The sequence below is a fragment of the Schistocerca serialis genome, chromosome 9 (genome assembly GCF_023864345.2).
Source record: "Schistocerca serialis cubense isolate TAMUIC-IGC-003099 chromosome 9, iqSchSeri2.2, whole genome shotgun sequence".
In the NCBI taxonomy this organism is placed as follows: domain Eukaryota; kingdom Metazoa; phylum Arthropoda; class Insecta; order Orthoptera; family Acrididae; genus Schistocerca; species Schistocerca serialis.
The window spans coordinates 351,456,661-351,477,976 of NC_064646.1; the positions used below are offsets into that span (position 1 = coordinate 351,456,661).

Consider the following 21,316-nt stretch of genomic DNA (forward strand, 5'->3'; position numbering starts at 1 on the left):
ATACCTGTTGGACGTAGAAAGGATATTTTCGCTATTAGTGTAGCACTAGAGATTTCCTCCAGCTAGTCTAACCTATAGGCTTATGTGGGAAGGATGGTTAAAAATGGCTCTGAGCACTATGGAACTTAACTTCTGAGGTCATCCGTCCCCTAGAACTTAGAACTACTTAAACTTAACTAACCCAAAGACATCACACACACCCATGCCCGAGGCAGGATTCGAACCTGCGACCGTAGCGGTAGCGCGGTTCCAGACTGTAGCGCCTAGAACCGCTCGGCCACCACGGTCGGCAAGGATGGTTAATAATGACGACAAACTATCACTAAAATGTAGGGGAACTGCCTCCAGCTGATCGACAAGTGAATAAGTGTTGGGAACAGATGACAGTTTCCCATTCGTCTAGGGTGCAACCGGTATAGTCATGAGCCCAGGAGAGGCATTGCAGGCAGTGTCATGCTGTTAGCAAAGGTGTTTTGTTCGGTCCTCTGCTGCCATAGCCCATCAGCACCAAATGTCGCTGCACTGTCCTAACGCATACGTTCGTTATAGGTTGCATGGGGGCTTGATTAAATATGATTGAAAATATTTTTAGTAGCTGTAAGTCCGATTACGCTGTTTCGTAAACGGTTGACCCTGACTAGTATTATTACGCTATCTGACTGCAAAGAACAACAACAAAGAATGAAATGAAAATTTTCGTTAACACAGTTAATTAATTAAGTCCCCAGCAACTATAAAACCTACAAAACCAAAGCACAAATGTAATTGTTCTGTGTGTGGGAGTGTGACTCAACGTACACATCTGCCACGGTTCTTCTTCAACAAGACAAGAAATTTCAAATACCATTTATACTGACGTGATAAAAGAAAATTACAAATACTATAATTGCGTAAGGAAAGCAGAATTAAACTCTAATACAAGAACACACGCCAGATGCTTTGTTGACTGAACCTGTAATGACGCATTATTTAGGACATTGAAATAAAAAGAAACGGAGTTAGTTACCTCATTTTTATTGATGAAAATCACTCTAATCCTTACAATATATCTCTACACCGATTCTCTACTACCACATCTCAACAAGACTCTTCAGTATCACATGTCAGCAAGCACTGCCTACTAGCACATCTCAACAAACACTCTCTGCTACGAGTTCTTAACAAGTACTGACTGCTACGAGTTCTTAACAGGCACTGACTACTACGAGCTCTCCCCAAGCACTATGGAGGCGGCAGAATAATACTCTTTGGCGCAATCTCTGGCGCAGTGGCTCAGTGTAGCCACCTTTCATATGCCCCTCCTCCACAGGCCAGAATTTGATGGTATTTTTGCCAGCATTGGTGGTGAAAATACCACCAAATTCGTTCACAAAAATACAGACAAAAATAAAAGACAATATTAATACCTAAATATCACATAATTAGTTAAAATTTTGGGTTTGCACTGACCTTCAATAACCTAATATATAAAATACAGTAGGCAATACAAATTCTTTTCATACATGTGGCTTTACATAATAGTTTACACAATACACAAAAAATCAGTTTATACAAATGTTCACATAAAATACTTTTAATTATTCAAAAAAAAAAAACAAATAGTTGATAGTTCCAGCCCAGCAATGGTCAACAGGTGCAAACACCAACAAGTGACATCATTTCAGCAGAAGCAGTCCATCAGTGGCACCCAGCAATGTTGAGCAGGTGCAGACACCAACAAGTGACATCATTTCAGTAGAAGCAGTTCCATCTGTGGCACCCAGTAAAGTTGAAGAGGTACACACAGCAACAAGTCCCATTAGTTCAGTAGAAGCAATCCATCAGTGGCACCCAGCAATGTTGAGTAGCTGCAGACAGCAAGAAGTAACATCATTTCAGTAGACACAGTTCTAACAGTGGCACCCAGCAATGTTGAGTAGGTGCAGACACCGGCAAGTGACATCACTTCCATAGAAGTAGCTTCATCTGTGCACCCAGTAATGTTGAGCAGGTGCAGACGCCAACAAGTGACTTCATTTCAGTAGAAGCAGTTCCATTAGTGGCACCCAGCAATGCTGAGTAGGTGCAGACAGCAACAAGTGACTTCATTTCAGTAGAAACAGTTCTAACAGTGGCACCCAGCAATGTTGAGTAGGTGCAGACACCGGCAAGTGACATCATTTCCATAGAAGTAGCTTCATCTGTGCACCCAGTAATGTTGAGCAGGTGCAGACACCAACAAGTGACTTCTTTTCAGTAGAAGCAGTTCCATTAGTGGCACCCAGCAATGCTGAGTAGGTGCAGACAGCAACAAGTGACTTCATTTCATTAGAAACAGTTCTAACAGTGGCACCCAGCAATGTTGAGTAGGTGCAGACACCGGCAAGTGACATCATTTCCATAGAAGTAGCTTCATCTGTGCACCCAGTAATGTTGAGCAGGTGCAGACACCAACAAGTGACTTCTTTTCAGTAGAAGCAGTTCCATTAGTGGCACCCAGCAATGCTGAGTAGGTGCAGACAGCAACAAGTGACTTCATTTCATTAGAAACAGTTCTAACAGTGGCACCCAGCAATGTTGAGTAGGTGCAGACACCGGCAAGTGACATCATTTCCATAGAAGTAGCTTCATCTGTGCACCCAGTAATGTTGAGCAGATGCAGACACCAACAAGTGACATTATTTCAGTAGAAGCAGTTCCATTAGTGGCACCCAGCAACGTTGAGCAGGTGCAGACACCAACAAGTGACTTCATTTCAGTAGAAGCAGTTCCATTAGTGGCACTCAGCAATGTTGAATAGGTCCAGAGAGCAGTCCATAATACTCACTATCACTGATCACACTGTTCATCAGAGTATATAAGCACAAATTAAACATGTCCTAGTGGCACCAATCATGTAGAAAAAGTACAAGTAACAGTCCATAATATTTACTATCACTGATCACACAGTTCATCAGCAGAAATTAAACATTTCTAAGTGTCACACATCATGTTGAAAAGTGCAGGTAACAGTCCATAATATTCACCATCACTAATCAGACAGTTCAGGCATGAACAATAGTTTGAATACACATACAAATGCTTTTACACACTAAACATATAAATTCTAATAAACACAAAAATGATATCAGATAATTGTCGTATTAACTATTACAAATACACAAATACCAGTAAACCTATAATATTTATGGGTGTCAGTGCAAGCCACAACAAACAAATAAAATAATATTTAGGAGATAGGTGGGTAGGATTAGGAAAGGAAAACACACAAAACACACTCACTCATCTTTCATCCACATTAAGTACTACTGTGTAACTGAATAGTGTTAACTGTGTAAATGCAATTCTGTCAAAATCTGATGTTCATCTTGTGTATCAAGTAGTAGTGGCAGCAATGTATAACAGTCAATAATAGTTAGTCAACGTCATAGTCATCATGTCAAGACCAATGTTTGCCAAGCCAGATCAAATGTACTGTTGTTGAACAACTGTCAGTGAGCCAAGATATGCAAATACTTCCTCTCTTCAAAAAAAATACTGCTTAGTGATTTAACAAAGTGTGTGTAGACAATCTCCCTTCCACTTTAGTGTTCTAGTCTGCTATCTTCATCCTCCTTGTTCCATATAGACCAACAAAAAAAATATGCTCCTCACTTACTTTACCTCTTATATACCAAAACTCCAATAATCATCAGCATCACATAATCTCAATACTTCAATAATGCCTCTTACGTCGATACATATAAACCTTATCATCAATATCATTTACCTTGCCTCTTGTCCACAAAAACTCCAATAATCATCAACTTCATATAATCTCAATACCTCAATAATATCTCTTCAATACGTCGATATATATGAACCTTATTGCCAATATCATTTCACTTCCATAACAACTCTTTCCTCTAGTCAGTCTCCTCGAACAAGTACAGATAAAATCCTAATACAAACCTCATCATCCCATATAATCCGAAGACACACTGTCAACACACAACCTCTGTGTAATCCATCTGACCCAAATCTTCTATTCATTATGAATTATAAACAAAAGAAATGCATACATGACCTCTAACAGACTTTGTTCGAATAACTCTCAGTAATTAAGTACAATTACGGAGTGTGAATGATCATAATATTTCACCGTGTGTTCACCACTTTAAGAATTATGGCAGAAGCAAACATGTGGAGTATTTCTTGTGTCTAGTGTCACTTCCTATTTCAATTGCTCACGAAAAATGCAGTGTAATGACTGTCAATGGTCTAAACCTAGTTTCGGTATGTCATGTCGTTAGCTTCCTTCCTATTAGCATAAATTTATACAGCTTCCATAAAACCTCCAGCTCATGTGACTTCAACGAAGTTCTTTGTACTAATGTCGTTTATGTCGAATTATAGCAGTTCATTTTCCTATCTTAAAAATATAAGGCACTGAGCGTAAGCAAAACAAGCAATAGCGAGTAAATATACCAGTAGAGAACAGAATGTCAACAAGTGGATGCAGCACAATTCTTACAACGAGGATCTGCCAAGCGAACAATCTATAATTAACACCATACTGTGGCCTAAACTCCATGTTCGCACACCTTACATCAGCATTTCTATATACCAAATTAAAGAGTAGTTATGACAACAAAACAGAAATGTATAAATATGCAATCCATACGCAAAGCAGTAAACATGTCATTAGCATCATATCAGCATAAGCAAATAAATGTTCATATGTCATCTTAATAAGTAAACATGAAGGCGCAAGCAGATAAATCACAAAGTATAACTTACATACATATCAGCACAACTAATCAGGTGACAATTATAATTTAAATAAATAAGCACAGTAGGCACATAATAAAAAAAAAAATATGACATCAGTGAGAAAGCAGTGCAGCCAAGCGATGCATAATATACACAAGTTACAACCCAGTTCATTAATAATCATTGTCAAAATCAGTTAACGTATGCAAGCACGTCGCTTCACAAGTAATTTCATAGAACATGAAATTAGCACAAAGCATGAATCACGTAATCGCGAGCAGCAAATTACGTCTAAAGTACGTACCTAAGTGGAAATATGTTACCTGAAAAATAAACTCAATTAATAGTTACCTTTTTAGTTTATTAGTTTCTTCTTCGAAATTACATTCTTCCTGAAAATTTCTCGATAGCAAGTCGTCTTAACGTCGGAGACACACAGAATTTACCTGAAGTTCTTAAATATTTTATAGAACCGTATCCTGAAAAATACTGAATGTTAATAACATAATTCATCAAGTCACTATAGCTTTATACTGAATTTAATCGGAGAAATTAAACTGTGTATTTGTTTACGGCTGTCAGTGCATTCGCACTGAGCGCTCGATCAGCTGTAGGCGCGTGACGTAGGAAGCAATTGTTCGCGGTCAACGACTGCCTTGTGCGGCGCGCAGACTTGACTGTTGCTTTGAGTATGTGCCGCCGCCAAAACACAGCGCGGTATCCTTGTGCTCTCCGCATGTTTACATGTAGCTGTGAGTTTCTCTAAAGTATGTCATTCCACAAAAATTTTTCAAAGGTATATCATTCCACAAAAATTTTGGAAACTACGAACCTCACGTTTTGTGGTAGGAACAGCATAATTACGAATAGCTTCTAATTTTTCTGGATCAGGAAGAATACCTTCTGTAGAAATAACGTGACCGAGAAATTTCACCTTAGAACGACCAAATTCAGATTTTTCTAAGTCCACTGTAATGCCAACTCTTGCAAAAATACGTAATAATGAATCCAAAATTTTGTTGTGCTCACTCCAAGAATGTTTAGCAATAAGAATATCTTCAACATAAAAAGTGATATTGTCACGAAGATAAACAGGTAAAATTTCGTTTAAGCTACGAATGAATGCTGCAGAAAGTATAGTAAGTCCAAACGGTAAATTCCAAAGTCACTTTTGGGTAAAACAGTCATATCCGGTTATTGTTTATCTACTGTCTAGATAGATTGATAGTAGAAGAGTTGTTTTTGACAGATGCAAAGAATAGTAAAAGAGTAGGCAGCGGTGCAGAAAACTAAAAGGGAAATAGCACCACTACAGCTCGGGGCCCTATGCTCGCTACGGCACATATTCACTTAGAGTAGTGAATCCCCTGAGGACCTTAATAGCCGCACATAAATTCCAGTTTGTGACTTAGTGGCCAATTTGGTGGAAGTGCGTACATAAATTGATCTAACCATGCACATGGATGTATGTCATTCTTAGAGTTGCGGAAGATCTTAAATTTCCGAACAGTCAAAAAGTGTTTATAGTCAAAATTTTCGCCTCGTGGCGACAAAGACCTACCGCGTCTGTCCCAGTCCCAATGACGATTATTGTCAAGTTCGCGCGCCTGGCGCTCTCTTGTCGCATCCCGTAAATGAAACAAATTATTTTCTTCTAACCCCTCTGATATTTGTGATTCCAAATTTCTTTTGCTGTCTTTTCCTACAATTTCGCCTTCGATCTGTTTGACTTGCTTTCGTAATGCCTCAACTTCCTTTTTAACGCGTTCATTAATTTTTCCCTGATTTTCAACATGTTTATTTATGTTCTGGTACTCTTCGGTTTATGCGAATGGTAATGGAGCTGTATCATCCGTATCTCTGTCCCCATGTAAGCTAAGAGTTGTCAATTTACCTGAAATCTCCTCAACTCTTTCCGATAAATCACCTATTTGTTCTTTCTGTTTATTTACGTCTTCCGTAAGTGTCGCGACTCGGGTTTCAGTATTGACACATTTGGTAGTTAACTGTTCATATTGTTGTGTTAGATTATTTATTCTGTCATTTGGTACGAATTCCTCGATTCTTTCAATTATTTCTTCCTTATCGTGTGTGCGTTGTAAATTTAACTCTGAATATTTTTGCACTATCACGCGATCTTTTTCTTCCCGTTCTCTGTCCTGTTCCTCTTGTCTAATTTCTGTTGAAATTAAACTATTATTGTGAGCATTCAAAATTGGTTGCACTTCTTCTCTAATTTATTTGTTTGATTCATCTTTCATGTTGAAACATGTCCCTATTCGTGAACTTAACCGTGTTGCCATTGCTTCCATCTCTGTTTTTAATTCAGATCGTAACTGTGATCCCATTGTTTTTAATTCAGATCGTAACTGTGATCCCATTGTTTTTAATTCAGATCCCACTGTTTTTAATTCAGATCCCACTGTTTTTAATTCAGATTCCAACTGTGATCCGAAATTTAATATAGCACCCATCAACTGCTCCATAGTAACTGGTTCGAAACTCTTTTCACCCTTAACGTTTCCCGCGAAATCGACTTCTTTCGTCATAGCTGTAAAGCTATCTTTGTTCGATACTATTACAGAATCTTCTATCGCTAATCTCGTATTCTGTGAATTTTCTAATTGAGAAAACTTTTGAAATGGTTCCGGACTGTCTTCCCGACTTATTAAATTGTTTTCAACTCCATTATTCATCATACTGTTGTCCTGTGTTGGCGAGTTCGCCATGTCAACAATTTCGTTATTCTCACTATTCATCATTTTTGCCTGTATCATTGACCGCGTAATCATCTACAAATCATACAAAACTCGTTACTATATGAAAATTGCACACAATGACACTTTATCTCCAACAATACCATTTACATGAAATGTTTCCCTCAAACACGATTAATCGAACAATTGAAATAATTGCACTAAATTGTCAAACCCATAGACGAGACAACAAATTTAAATTTTGGAAAATACCATTAGAAGAATCTACACATGCAAAATAGACTACAATTACTAAACTACAAATTACTACAACAATACTACGGTCTACTATTTTTACAATCAGAAGAATTCCAAGGGACGATCCGAAGCAGCGGTCGCCACGTGCATGGGGGCTTGATTAAATATGATTGAAAATATTTTTAGTAGCTGTAAGTCCGATTACGCTGTTTCGTAAACGGTTGACCCTGACTAGTATTATTACGCTATCTGACTGCAAAGAACAACAACAAAGAATGAAATGAAAATTTTCGTTAACACAGTTAATTAATTAAGTCCCCAGCAACTATAAAACCTACAAAACCAAAGCACAAATGTAATTGTTCTGTGTGTGGGAGTGTGACTCAACGTACACATCTGCCACGGTTCTTCTTCAACAAGACAAGAAATTTCAAATACCATTTATACTGACGTGATAAAAGAAAATTACAAATACTATAATTGCGTAAGGAAAGCAGAATTAAACTCTAATACAAGAACACACGCCAGATGCTTTGTTGACTGAACCTGTAATGACGCATTATTTAGGACACTGAAATAAAAAGAAACGGAGTTAGTTACCTCATTTTTATTGATGAAAATCACTCTAATCCTTACAATATATCTCTACACCGATTCTCTACTACCACATCTCAACAAGACTCTTCAGTATCACATGTCAGCAAGCACTGCCTACTAGCACATCTCAACAAACACTCTCTGCTACGAGTTCTTAACAAGTACTGACTGCTACGAGTTCTTAACAGGCACTGACTACTACGAGCTCTCCCCAAGCACTATGGAGGCGGCAGAATAATACTCTTTGGCGCAATCTCTGGCGCAGTGGCTCAGTGCAGCCACCTTTCAAGGTCCCACGCTGATTTTTGGGGCTATTTCACACAATGCTGCTGTATTTCAGCACAGAACTCTGCACGAACACCACTGCTCTCGGTCATTAAGTGAAAGCCATCGCCCACTGTGTTGTCCACTCATGGCACTATAGATCACGGAATACTGAATTTGCGAAGTGGAATGTCCCATGTGTCTAGCTCCAATTACTATTCCACGTTGAACATCTGTTAATTCCCGATGCAGTCGTAATCACGTCGGAAACCTTTTCACGTGAATCATCTGAGTACAAGTAACTATTCAGCCTTGTACAGGCGACACTACTGCCTTCTGTATGTTTGCGTTTCGGTGTCCCTTGGCTTTGGTCACCTGAGTGTATTTTCTGCAAGAGGTGATACACCTGCCAACATTTGAAACTATTTCGTAGATTATCTGGAAGACGAGCTACACACCGTTTGTTTACTGTTACCAACCTTCCTCCTACCCGCAATAATATTGATGCTCAGCCCATCAGGAAATAAGCACGGCAGTCATCATATTTAGTAGGTGTTCGTAATGATATGTGTGAGAAGATGTACGAGTGGTGCGTTGCGTGTTGTTTGTTGCAGGAGTGCGGCCGCCACTGACAACGACACCAGCTGGTGGCTGTCGCCCGAAGTGATCGACCAGATGGACGCTGAGTGGGTGGTGGGCCCGGGACAGCGGCAGGCCTGTTCTGCAGCCGAGTCGACGCTGTGGCTGCAGGAGTTGGGAGACGTGGTCATGACGGCAGGGGGCCGCCTGGAGCTGGACGTGGGTGGCGACAGCGAGCCGCTCCAGCTGGAACTGGACCCCCACCTCTACTGCCTGGACAGGACGCAGGTCAGTTGGTGCTCCTTTCCCTCAGGGTCTGACTCACACAGTGAGGTGGCAAAACGTAAATTTTTCATCCAACTTGAGATCCCACTGGTTTTCTACTGGAATTTGGTAACAGTTAAAGGGCCTACATTTTACTGCTTTCATTGTTTTCATGTTTACTGTATGCATGTACTGGTATACAGGGTGGTCCATTGATCGTGACTGGGCCAAAAATCTCACGAGATAAGCGTCAAACGAAAAAACTACAAAGAACGAAACTTGTCTAGCTTGAAGGGGGAAACCAGATGGCGCTATGGTTGGCCCGTTAGATGGCGCTGCCATAGGTCAAACGCATATCAACTGCGTTTTCTTAAAATAGGAACCCCCATTTTTATTACATATTCGTGTAGTACGTAAAGAAATATGAAAGTTTTAGTTGGACCACTTTTTTCGCTGTGTGATAGATGGCGCTGTAATAGTCACAAACATAAGGCTCACAATTTTAGACGAACAGTTGGTAACAGGTAGGTTTTTTAAATTAAAATACAGAACGTAGGTACGTTTGAACATTTTATTTTTGTTGTTCCAATGTGATACATGTACCTTTGTGAACTTATCATTTCTGAGAACGCATGCTGTTATAACGTGATTACCTGTAAATACCACATTAATGCAATAAATGCTCAAAATGATGTCCGTCAACCTCAATGCATTTGGCAATACGTGCAACAACATTCCTCTCAACAGCAAGTAGTTCGCCTTCCGTTATGTTCGCACATCCATTGACGATGCGCTGACACATGATGTTAGGCGTTGGCGGTGGATCACGATAGCAAATATCCTTCAACTATCCCCACAAAAAGAAATCCGGGTATGTCAGATCCGGTGAATATGCGGCGACCAATCCACCTGTCATGAAATATGCTATTCAATACCGCTTCAACCGCACGCGAGCTATGTGCCGGACATCCAATAGTGCATATTATGCCGGTTTACGTTACCGCTGTTGGTGAATGACGCTTCGTCGCTAAATAGAACGCGTGCAAAAAATCTGTCACCGTCTCGTAATTTCTTTTGTGCCCAGTGGCAGAACTCTACACGACTTCAAAGTCGTCGAAATACAATTCCTGATGCATAGAAATATGGTACGGATGCAATCGATGTTGATGTAGCGTTATCAATACCGACGTTTTTGAGTTTCCCGATTCTCGCGCAATTTGTCTGCTACTGATGTGCGGATTAGCCGCGACAGCAGCTAAAACACCTACTTGGGAATCATCATTCGTTGCAGGTCGTGGCCGACGTTTCACATGTGGCTGAACATTTACTGTTTCCTTAAATAACGTAACTGCGGGCCGGTGTGGCCGTGCGGTTCTAGGCGCTTCAGTCTGGAACCGCGTGACCGCTACGGTCGCAGGTTCGAATCCTGCCTCGGGCATGGATGTGTGTGATGTCCTTAGGTTAGTTAGGTTTAAGTAGTTCTAAGTTCTAGGGGACTGATGACCACAGATGTTAAGTCCCATAGTGCTCAGAGCCATTTGAACCATTTTTTTTTTAAATAACTTAACTATCCGGCGAACGGTCCGGACACTTGGATGATGTCGTACAGGATATCTAGCAGCATACATAGCACACTCCCGTTGGGCATTTTGATCGCAATAGCCATACATCAACACGATATCGACCTTTTCCGCAATTGGTAAACGGTCCATTTTAACACGGGTATTGTATCACGAAGCAAATACCGTCCGCACTGGTAGAATATTACGTGATACCACGTACTTATATGTTCGTGACTATTACAGCGCCATCTATCACAAAGCGAAAAAAGTGGTCCAACTAAAACATTCATATTTCCTTACGTATTACGCGAATATGTAATAAAAATGGGGGTTCCTATTTAAAAAATGAAGTTGATATCCGTTTGACCTATGGGAGCGCCATCTAGCGGGCCAACCATAGCGCCATCTGGTTTCCCCCTTCAAGCTAGACGAATTTTGTTCTTTGTAGTTTTTTCGTTTGATGCTTATTTCGTGAGATATTTGTCCCGGTCACTATCAATGGACCACCCTGTATATTAGGTTTCCTTGTCAAAAAATCTAAATCACCAATACATTGTTTTTTTAATTAGAGTTGTTCAAAATGGTTCAAATGGCTCTGATCGCTTTGGGACTTAACTTCTGAGGACATCAGTCCCCTAGAACTTAGAATTACTTAAACCTAACTAACCTAAGTACATCATACAGACTGTAGAGCCTAGAACCGCTCGGCCACCCCTGCCGGCAGAGTTGTAAAATACTAACATGAGTTATTTGCAGAAGTATGGAAAAGCTTGGAGAACCCAATTTTGGGGAAGATCACTTTGGGTTCTGGAAAAATGTATGAATGTGTAAGGCCATACTATCTCTACTCAAATCCTAGAAAATAGGTCCAATAGAGGACTCTCTCTGATGTTATTTAATCTGTACATTACGCAAGGCAGTAAAGAAGACCAAGGAGAAATTTGGTAAGGGAACTAAATTTTAGGGAGGAGAAACAAAAATTTTGAGATTTGTCGGTGACATTTCAGTTCTGTCAGAAGTAGTAAAGCACTTGGAAGATGAATTGGTCTTTAGAGTAGGTTATGAGATCAACAGCAACATTAGGAAAATAAGGGTAATGGAATGTATTCCAACTACATCAGACGATAGGACGGAATTAAATTGGGAAATGAGAAACTAAAAGTGTTGAGTGAGTTTTGTTGTATCAACAGCGCAATACACTGACGGAAAAAAATCGCAGCACAGAGAAGGAGTTCTGCGACATAAAAGAAAGTTGGTAGGCGTATTTCCACAGCTGATAAATGATGTCTGTTCAGATTTCGTGCCAGTCGCATAAGAGTGGCACTAGTAGCACCACTATGGGGGTGCAAATCAGATTTGCTTTAAATGCACGCTGTAACGGTCGCGAGCGTTCATTACCTTCGAGATTGGACGTGTTGGTATTAGTCAAGAATGCCTTTAAGGCGACTAACACGTCATTATCAACACCTCTCCTCACTGATTTCGAAGGAGATGTGCAATAGGGCTACAAGCAGCTGACGTGCGTTCCGCGATACTGCAGAAGGCTTGGCAGGAGTGTAGCCACTGCACATGTTTACTGGCAGCAGTAGTGATGAGAATGTACGGTCGCAAGAAGACAGGGCTGTGGACAACCACGTGGCACCACCGAGTGCAGTACCATCGTATTCGGCGTATAGCACTGGCGCGTCGCACTGCATCTGCAGTAGCAATATGAGCAGCAGTTGGCACCACAGTGACAAAACAAACTATTACAAATCGGTTATTTAAAGGACAGCTCCGAGCCAGACGCCCTGCTGCGTAATGACCGCAAACCACGACTATTAGCGTTCAGTGGTGTAAACCGAAAGCTTACTGGAGGGAAAGGTGGAGAGGTCTGTTGTTTTTTTATGATGAAAGCTGGTTCTGTCTCGGGTTCAGTGACGGCCATATGTTGGTTAGGAGGAGGCCAGTTGAGTACCTGCAACCAACCTGGTCTGCTTGCTACATATTGGACCTACACCTGGAGTTATGGAATGCTATACGATTTCGTATGACAACAGGAGCACTGTCGTGGTTATCCCACACATACTGTCTACCAATTTGTACTTCAATCTTATGATGCGACCTGTTGTGCTGCCATTCACTAACAGTTTCCCAATAGGATAACGCTCGCCTATATACCCACATTGTAACACAGCTGCTCTACTGAGTGTTGACATGTTGCCTTGGCCTTCTCGGGCACCACAACTGTCTCCAATCGAGCACATATGAGACACTATCGGACGACAACTACAGCATCATCCACAACCAGCATTAACCGTTCCTGTGTACACCGACCAAGTGCAATAGGTATGGAACTCCATCCCACAAGCTGACTTGCGGCACCTGCACAACACGACACAATGCATGGATGTTTGCACTCTTGGATTTCAACATTCCGGCGGTTACACCGGTTATTAACGTAACAGCAGTTCACATTTGCAATGGCTTACCTGGCTCTTACATTAACCTGTGATCTTGCAATGTTAATCATTTAAATATGTCACCTAGACCAATGTATTCCCGAAACGTCATTGCTATTCATTAATTATTTTTCGTGCTGCAATTTTTTCCGTCAGTGTATTTGAATTAGAGAGGATAATAACGCAGAGTAGCAATAACAACAAAAGTGTGTCTGAAAAAAGGAAAGTAGGGCTATGCTAGCTATCACACTGCACGATATTCTTAGTGCTGTTTAGGCAGTTACTAACGACCTTACGATAGCGATTAACTGTGTAAACATGATAGAAGTGGAGAGTCATTAGTCAAACGAGTAAAGTCTCGCGTGGCAGAATACTTTAAAACGTTTCGTTAAGCGGGTGTAATTAATGATCGTCTGTGTGTTTAACTTCCTGTAGATTTTCCGACTTCAACGAGAGAAAGTGTTGGTAAGAAGATTAGTGGCTCCCTGAAATCTGGCGTTACACACATATCGATTTGATTGGAACGTAATACTGCTATACTGCTATCGAAATCTACTCGGACCGCCATCCAGATGGCTGCATTGAAACTCTGTCGTCACTCAGGTGTACGGGATGTCTCAAACCTTTTCGAGCAAATTGAAATAAGTGATAGTGGTTCCACAAGCGATTATATTGAGATAGGGAACCAATGGTCCGAAACGCATATTTATTGTGTTATGGACATACAGAGCATACACCGCGCAACAACAACGAAGCTCGTAGTAATTATTCACAGTGACGGCCGCCAGTCTCAATGGATGAGTGGCAACGGCGCATGAAATTCTGGCACATTCTCTCAAAGATCGCTGCTGTCTGTTGTACCAAGAGACAGGCACCTTGAACACTAGCAAAAAGGTTTTCATCCGTTTCCACTGGGATTTCACACACCAATGTGTTGACAAAACCACCAAGGAAAAAGTCCAGAGATGTGAGATCAGACGATCGCGTTGGCCATCGGACAGGACCTCCCCTTCCAATCCAACGATGAGGGTACATGTTGTTTAGGTGCGGTCATTAACATCGAAGTGGGCTGGTGCACATCGTGTTGAAACGACATCCTTTCGCGGAAAACAAGCGGTACAGTCTTCAGGAACTGTGGCAGCACATCTCGCAGCATCACCAAGTAACGTGAACCAATCAAACGGGGAGGCAGCAAATAAGATCCTGTTAGGTAACTTTGGACAACGCCCGCCCATACGTTGGCATATAATCGTTGTTGGTGGCCACCGACGTGGGTGCCGTCGGGATTGTCCTCACTCTAGATATAGCTGATGTAACTGTTGGAAACTCCATCACAGGCGAATGTGACCACATTCGTTAACAATACAAACTGTACGAAGTTCGCCACGGCTCAAAATCCGTTGGTGTCAGTGCTTGCACACACTCTTTATAATAAGGATGTAACACTTGCTCCACCAGTATCCTTCGAAGTGTGTATTTCACAGACAATAATGCTGGATGATCGGCCACATGGTCCAACATCATATCCTCAAAGTCTGGTGTTCGGACAAGTCTCTGGCAGAAACTTTGGCCTGCTCTCCGTGAGGTGAACGACCCCGTCTCTCGTAAGTTGATATTGATATCCATGGAGGTAAACTTCTTCCGATTAGGATGACTCGTGTTGCTTTAGAGGCACTACATCCTGGCCGGCCGGTGTGGCCGAGCGGTTCTAGGCGCTTCAGTCTGGAACCGCGCGACCCCTACGGTCGCAGGTTCTAAACCTGTCTCGGGAATGGATGTGTGTGATGTCCTTAGGTTAGTTAGGTTAAAGTAGTTCTAAGTTCTAGGGGACTGATGACCTCAGATGTTAAGTCGCATAGTGCTCAGAGCCATTTGAACCATTTTAAACTACATCCTGCTGTGGTACATAAATGCATGTCTTCCAACTCCGTCTTTGACTACGTATCATGCGCTGTACACAGTAACACACCTCACCGTGCACACATCAAAGATGTCTGATGCAATGGACAATTCACGGCAGGGATAGTGGCGTGCATGTGGCACACGTTAATGCGCCGGTGCGATACATGCTATCGTCACATGACACACGTGCTATGAGCTAAGTTGTGGACGGTGTATCTGTTTATGGTCAAGGGTGTACGCCGTTTATCACCCGCTGTCTCTTCCAGCGTCCAGAAGACACCCAGGGTCTTTGCAGAGTGCGGCAGAACTGCATGCGCCGTTGAAATACATGTATGACACTGGCGGTCGTCGCTTTGAATAATTACTATGACATACGTTGCTGTTATGCAGTGCACACTATGTATGTCCATAAAACAATAACTACTGGTTTCTCTGACCAGTACAATCGGTTGTGGACCCACTATCATCTGCTTGAACATGACGCTAAACATTTGAAACACACAGTATACAACAGGGCTTTAAATCAAACGTCTACAGATTGTACAACACGTCATGGGGAACAACTTTTGTTAGAGACGAAATGTTTCGTGATGCTCCCCGCCGACGGTAGGTATCCTTTTGCACTGGTTATGCCACTGAGTGACGGCAGGGCGTAGGCACGCTGTGGTGTGCGTATGCCTTGTTGTTGTGTGTAGTGGTCTTCAGTCCAGAGACTGGTTTGATGCAGCTCTCCATGCTATCCTGTGCAAGCTTCTTCATCTCTCAGTACCTACTGCAACCTACATCCTTCTGAATCTGCTTAATGTATTCATCCCTTGGTCTCCCTCTACGATTTTTACTCTCCACGCTGCCCTCCAATACTAAATTGGTGATCCATTGATGCCTCTGAATATGCCCTACCAACCGATCCCTTCTTCTAGTCAAGTTGTGCCACAAATTTCTCTTCTCTCCAATTCTATTCAATAACTCCTCATTAGTTATGTGATCTGCCCATCTAATCTTCAGCATCTTTTGTAGCACCACATTTCGAAAGCTTCTATTCTCTTCTTGTCTAAACTATTTATCGTCCATGTTTCACTTCCATACATGGCTACACTCCATACAAATACTTTCGGAAGCGACTTCCTGACACTTAAATCTATACTCGATGTTAACAAATTTCTCTTCTTCAGAAACGCTTTCCTTGCCATTGCCAGTCTACATTTTATATCCTCTCTACTTCGATCATCATCAGTTATTTTGCTCCCCAAATAGCAAAACTCATTTACTACTTTTAGCGTCTCATTTCCTAATCTAATTCCCGCAGCATCACCCGATTTAATTCGACTACATTCTATTACACTCATTTGGATTTTGTTGATGTTCATCTTTTATCCTCCTTTCAAGACACTGTCCATTCTGTTCAGCCCCTCTTCCAGGTCCTTTGCTGTCTCTGACACAATTACAATGTCATCGGCGAACCTCAAAGTTGTTACTTCTTCTCCATGGATTTTAATTCCTACTCCGATATTTTTCTTTTGTTTCTTTTATTGCTTGCTCAATATACAGATTGAATAACATCGGGGATAGGCTACAACCCTGTCTCACCCCCTTCGCAACCACTGCTTCCCTTTCATGCCCCTCGACTCTTATAACTGCCATCTGGTTTCTGTACATATTGTAAATAGCCTTTCACCCCCTGGATTTTACCCCTGCCACCTTCAGAATTTGAATGAGAGTATTCCAATCAACATTGTCAAAAGCTTTCTCAAAGTCTACAAATGGTAGAAACGTAGGTTTGCCCTTCCTTAATCTTTCTTCTAAGGTAAGTCGTAGGATCAGTATTGCCTCACGTGTTCCAACATTTCTACGGAATCCAAATTGATCTTCCCCGAGGTCGGCTTCTACCAGTTTTTCCATTCGTATGTAAAGAATTCGTGTTAGTATTTCGCAGTCGTGGCTTATTAAACTGATAGTTCGGTAATTTTCACATCTGTCAACACCTGCTTTCTTTGAGATTGGAATTATTATATTCTTTTTGAAGTCTGAGGGTATTTCGCCTCTGTCATACATCTTGCTCACCAGATGGTAGAGTTTTGTTAGGCCTGGCTCTCCCAAGGCTGTCAGTAGTTCTAATGGAATGTTGTCTTCTGCTGGCCGGAGTGGCCGAGCGGTTCTAGGCGCTACAGTCTGGAACCGCGTGACCGCTACGGTCGCAGGTTCGAATCCTGCCTCGGGCATGGATGTGTGCGATCTCCTTAGGTTAGTTAGGCTTAAGTAGTTCTTAGTTCTACGGGACTGATGACCTCAGCAGTTAAGTCCCATAGTGCTCAGAGCTATTTTGTTATCTACTCCCGGGGCCTTGTTTCAACTTAGGTCTTTCAGCGCTCTGTCAAACTCTTCACGCAGTATCATATTTCCTATTTCATCATCGTCTACATTCTCTTTCATTTCTATAATATTGTCCTCAAGAACATCGCCCTTGTATAGACCCTCTGTATACTCCTTCCACCTTTCTGCTTTCCCTTCTTTGCTTAGAACTGGGTTTCCATCTGAGATCTTGATATTCATGCAAGTGGTTCTCTTTTCTCCAAAGGTCTCCTTAATTTTCCTGTAGGCAATATCTATCTTACCCCTAGTGATATGCGCCTCTACATCCTTACATTTATCCTCTAGCCATCCCTGCTTAGCCATTTTGCACTTGCTGTCGATCTCCTCCTGCTTAGCCATTTTGCACTTGCTGTCGATCTCATTTTTGAGAAGTTTGTATTCCTTTTTGCCTGCTTCATTTATTGCATTTTCATAATTTCTCCTTTCATCAGTTAAATTCAATATCTCTTCTGTTACCCATCTTTTTACCTACTAGATCCTCTGCTACCTTCACTATTTCATATCTCAAAGCTACCCATTCTTCTTCTACTGTATTTCGTTCCCTCATTCTTGTCAATTGTTCCATAATGCTCTCCCTGAAGCTCTCTACGACTTCTGGTTTAGTAAATTTATCCAGGTCCTATCTCTTTAAATTCCCACCTTTTTGCAGTTTCTTCAGTTTTAACCTACAGTTCAAAACCAATAGATTGTGGCCAGAGTCCACATCTGCCCCTGGAAATGTCTTACAATTTAAAACCTGGTTCCTGAATCTCTGTCTTACGATTATATAATCTGAGACCTTCTATTACCTCCAGGCTTCTTCCATGTATACAACCTTCTTTTATGATTCTTGAACCAAGTGTTAGCTATGATTAAGTTGTGCTCTGTACAAAATTGTATCAGGCGGCTTCCTCTTTCATTTCTTAGCCCCAATCCATATTCACCTACTATGTTCCCTTCTCTCCCTTTTCCTACTCTGGAATTCCGGTCACCCATCACTATTAAATTTTCGTCTCCCTTCACTATCTGAATAATTTCTTTGATTTCATCATACATTTCTTCGTCATCTGCAGAGCTAGTTGGCATATAAACTTGTACTACTGTAGTAGGCATGGCCTTTGTGTCTATCTTGGCCACAATAATGCGTTCACTATGTTGTTTGTAGTAGCTTACCCGCACTCGTATTTTTTTATTCATTATTAAACCTACTCCTGCATTACCCGTATTTGATTTTGTATTTATAACCCTGTATTCACCTGACCAAAAGTCTTGTTCCTCCTGCCACCGAACTTCACTAATTCCCACTATATCTAACTTTAACCTATCCATTTGCCTTTTTAAAATTTCTAATCTACCTGCCCGGTTAAGGGATCTGACATTCCACGCTCCGATCCGTAGAACGCCAGTTTTCTTTCTCCTGATAACGACATCCTCTTGAGTAGTCCCCGCCCGGAGATCCGAATGGGGGACTATTTTACCTCCGAAATATTTTACCCAAGAGGACGCCATCATCATTTAACCATACAGTGAAGCTGGATGCCCTCGGGTAAAATTACGGCTGTAGTTTCCCCTTGCTTTCAGCCATTCGCAGTACCAGCACAGCAAAGCCGTTTTGGTTAGTGTTACAAGGCCTGATCAGTCAATCATCCAGACTGTTGCCCCTGCAACTACTGAAAATGCTGCTGCCCCTCTTCAGGAACCACACGTTTGTCTGGCCTCTCAACAGATACCCCTCCGTTGTGGTTGCACCTACGGTACGGCTATCTGTATCGCTGAGGCACGCAAGCCTCCCCACCAATGACCAGGTCCATGGTTCATGGGGGGGGGGCGTATGCCTTATGTGTTGCAAATCATCAGCTCCGTATGAAAGGGTGCAAGGACGAGCAGTACGAAAGTTACCTGATTCGATTCTAAAATATCTTTCTCCGCTTAGAGAGAGTCTTCCTTAAGGTTTTCTTGTTGAAAATCATTCTATCAATTTTCTGGGGTAGGTGGTATGCGGCACACCTGGTTTGTCTTGTTGATGTGGTGAATTCTCGTCGTCCCAATGTTAGTGAGGAACAAAGGACGCCTGGCATCACCAGGTAGCATTAACGAATATTTTGTCCGTAATAAAAATTGTTCAGTGTGACGTGACGTTTGATGCAAAAACTCTGAAACATACTGTATATGGGACGGCTGCGTAACCTCGATATTGCAGGAAGGCGATGAGAGTGAAACTTTCCGAAACGCCGCGGAATTTCAACACAGATATTCGGATGGAAGCTCGAGATAATTTCTTCAGCACTGTACTTATGGATAACAATTCAACTGGAGTACAAAGGCCTCACTTTCTCTTGAGCCCTCAGCCTTCTTCTGGTTTGATGTTGTTCGCTACGAATTCCTCCACTGCGCTAACTTCTTCATGTCAAAGCAACATTTGCCGCCTACGCCCCCAATTGTGTGTCATATGTATTCCGATCTCTGTCTTCCCCCACAGTTTTTACCCTCATAAGCTCCCCCTAGTGCCATGGGGCTCATTCCCTGATGCCTTAACTTATGTCTTAGCATACTGTCCCTTCTTCTTGTCAGTATTTTCCACATGTTCCTTTCTTCACAGATTCTGCAGAGCAGCTTCTCATTCCTTACGTTAGTAGTCCACGTAATTTTCAACATTCTTCTATAGCACGGTACCTCAAACGCTTCGATTCTCTCCTAGTCCGGTTTCCCGTCCCTGATTCACTACCATACAATGATGTGTTCCAAACGCACATTCTGTCAAATTTCTCTCTGAAATTCAGGCCTATGTTTGATACCAGCCGACTTCCCTTGGCCTACAAAGCACTATTTGCCTGTGCTAAACTGCTTTTTATATGCTCCTTGCTTCGCCCATCATAGGTTATCTTGCTTCCAAGGTAGCACAATAACTTAACTTCGTCTACCTCAAGCCTAATTTGATGTTAAATTTCTCTCTGCTCATTTCTGAGACTTGTCATGGCAAAAATGGTTCAAATGGCTCTAAGCACTATGCTACATAACATCTGAGGTCATCAGTTCCCTAGACTTAGAACTACTGAAACCTAACTAACCTAAGGACATCACACACATCCATGCCCGAGGCAGGAATCGAACCTGCAATCGTAGAAGTAGCGGGGTTCCGGGACAGAAGCGCCTAGAACCGCTCGGTCATAGCGGCCGGCATATAGAGAACAGCAGCGGTCCTATCACCATTCCCTGGGGTACTCCTGACGATAGCCTTGTCTCTGTTGAACACTCACTGTCGAGAAGAACATACTAGGTTTTTTACTTTAAAAAATCTTCGACCAACTCGCATGTCTGTCAACTTATTTCATATGCTCGTACCTTTGTTAACAGCCTGCAATGGGGCCGCGTGTCAGATTCTTTCAGGAAATGTAGAAATACGGAATCGGCCTGTTGCCCCTCATCCACTGATCAGACAACTTTGCGCGACCTTTTTGCGATGATGACAGACCCTTCGCCAAACGACTCACCGTGCATTCGTTCACTGCCAGGTCTCCGTAGACTTTCTGCGAGCACTTACGAATTTCTGCGGTGCTCTAATTTTCTGACAACAGAAAGTGACAACTCTCTGTTTGGAGCACATCTCGGTTACACACGTCATTTTGAAGGCTGCGTATAGGTCGCCACCTATCGAATCTTATGAAACTATAGG

General features: G+C 41.9%; 1 protein-coding gene across 1 annotated transcript in view; it reads left to right on the top strand.

The window, feature by feature from the left end:
• The window catches only part of LOC126419353 (probable G-protein coupled receptor Mth-like 4), a 212,834-nt gene that overhangs the window by 77,361 nt on the left and 114,157 nt on the right, over positions 1 to 21,316 (top strand). The window contains exon 3 of the mRNA XM_050086539.1: positions 9,161 to 9,413. Within this exon, the coding sequence (XP_049942496.1) occupies positions 9,161 to 9,413 (253 nt within the window). The remainder of the gene's footprint in view (positions 1 to 9,160; positions 9,414 to 21,316) is intronic.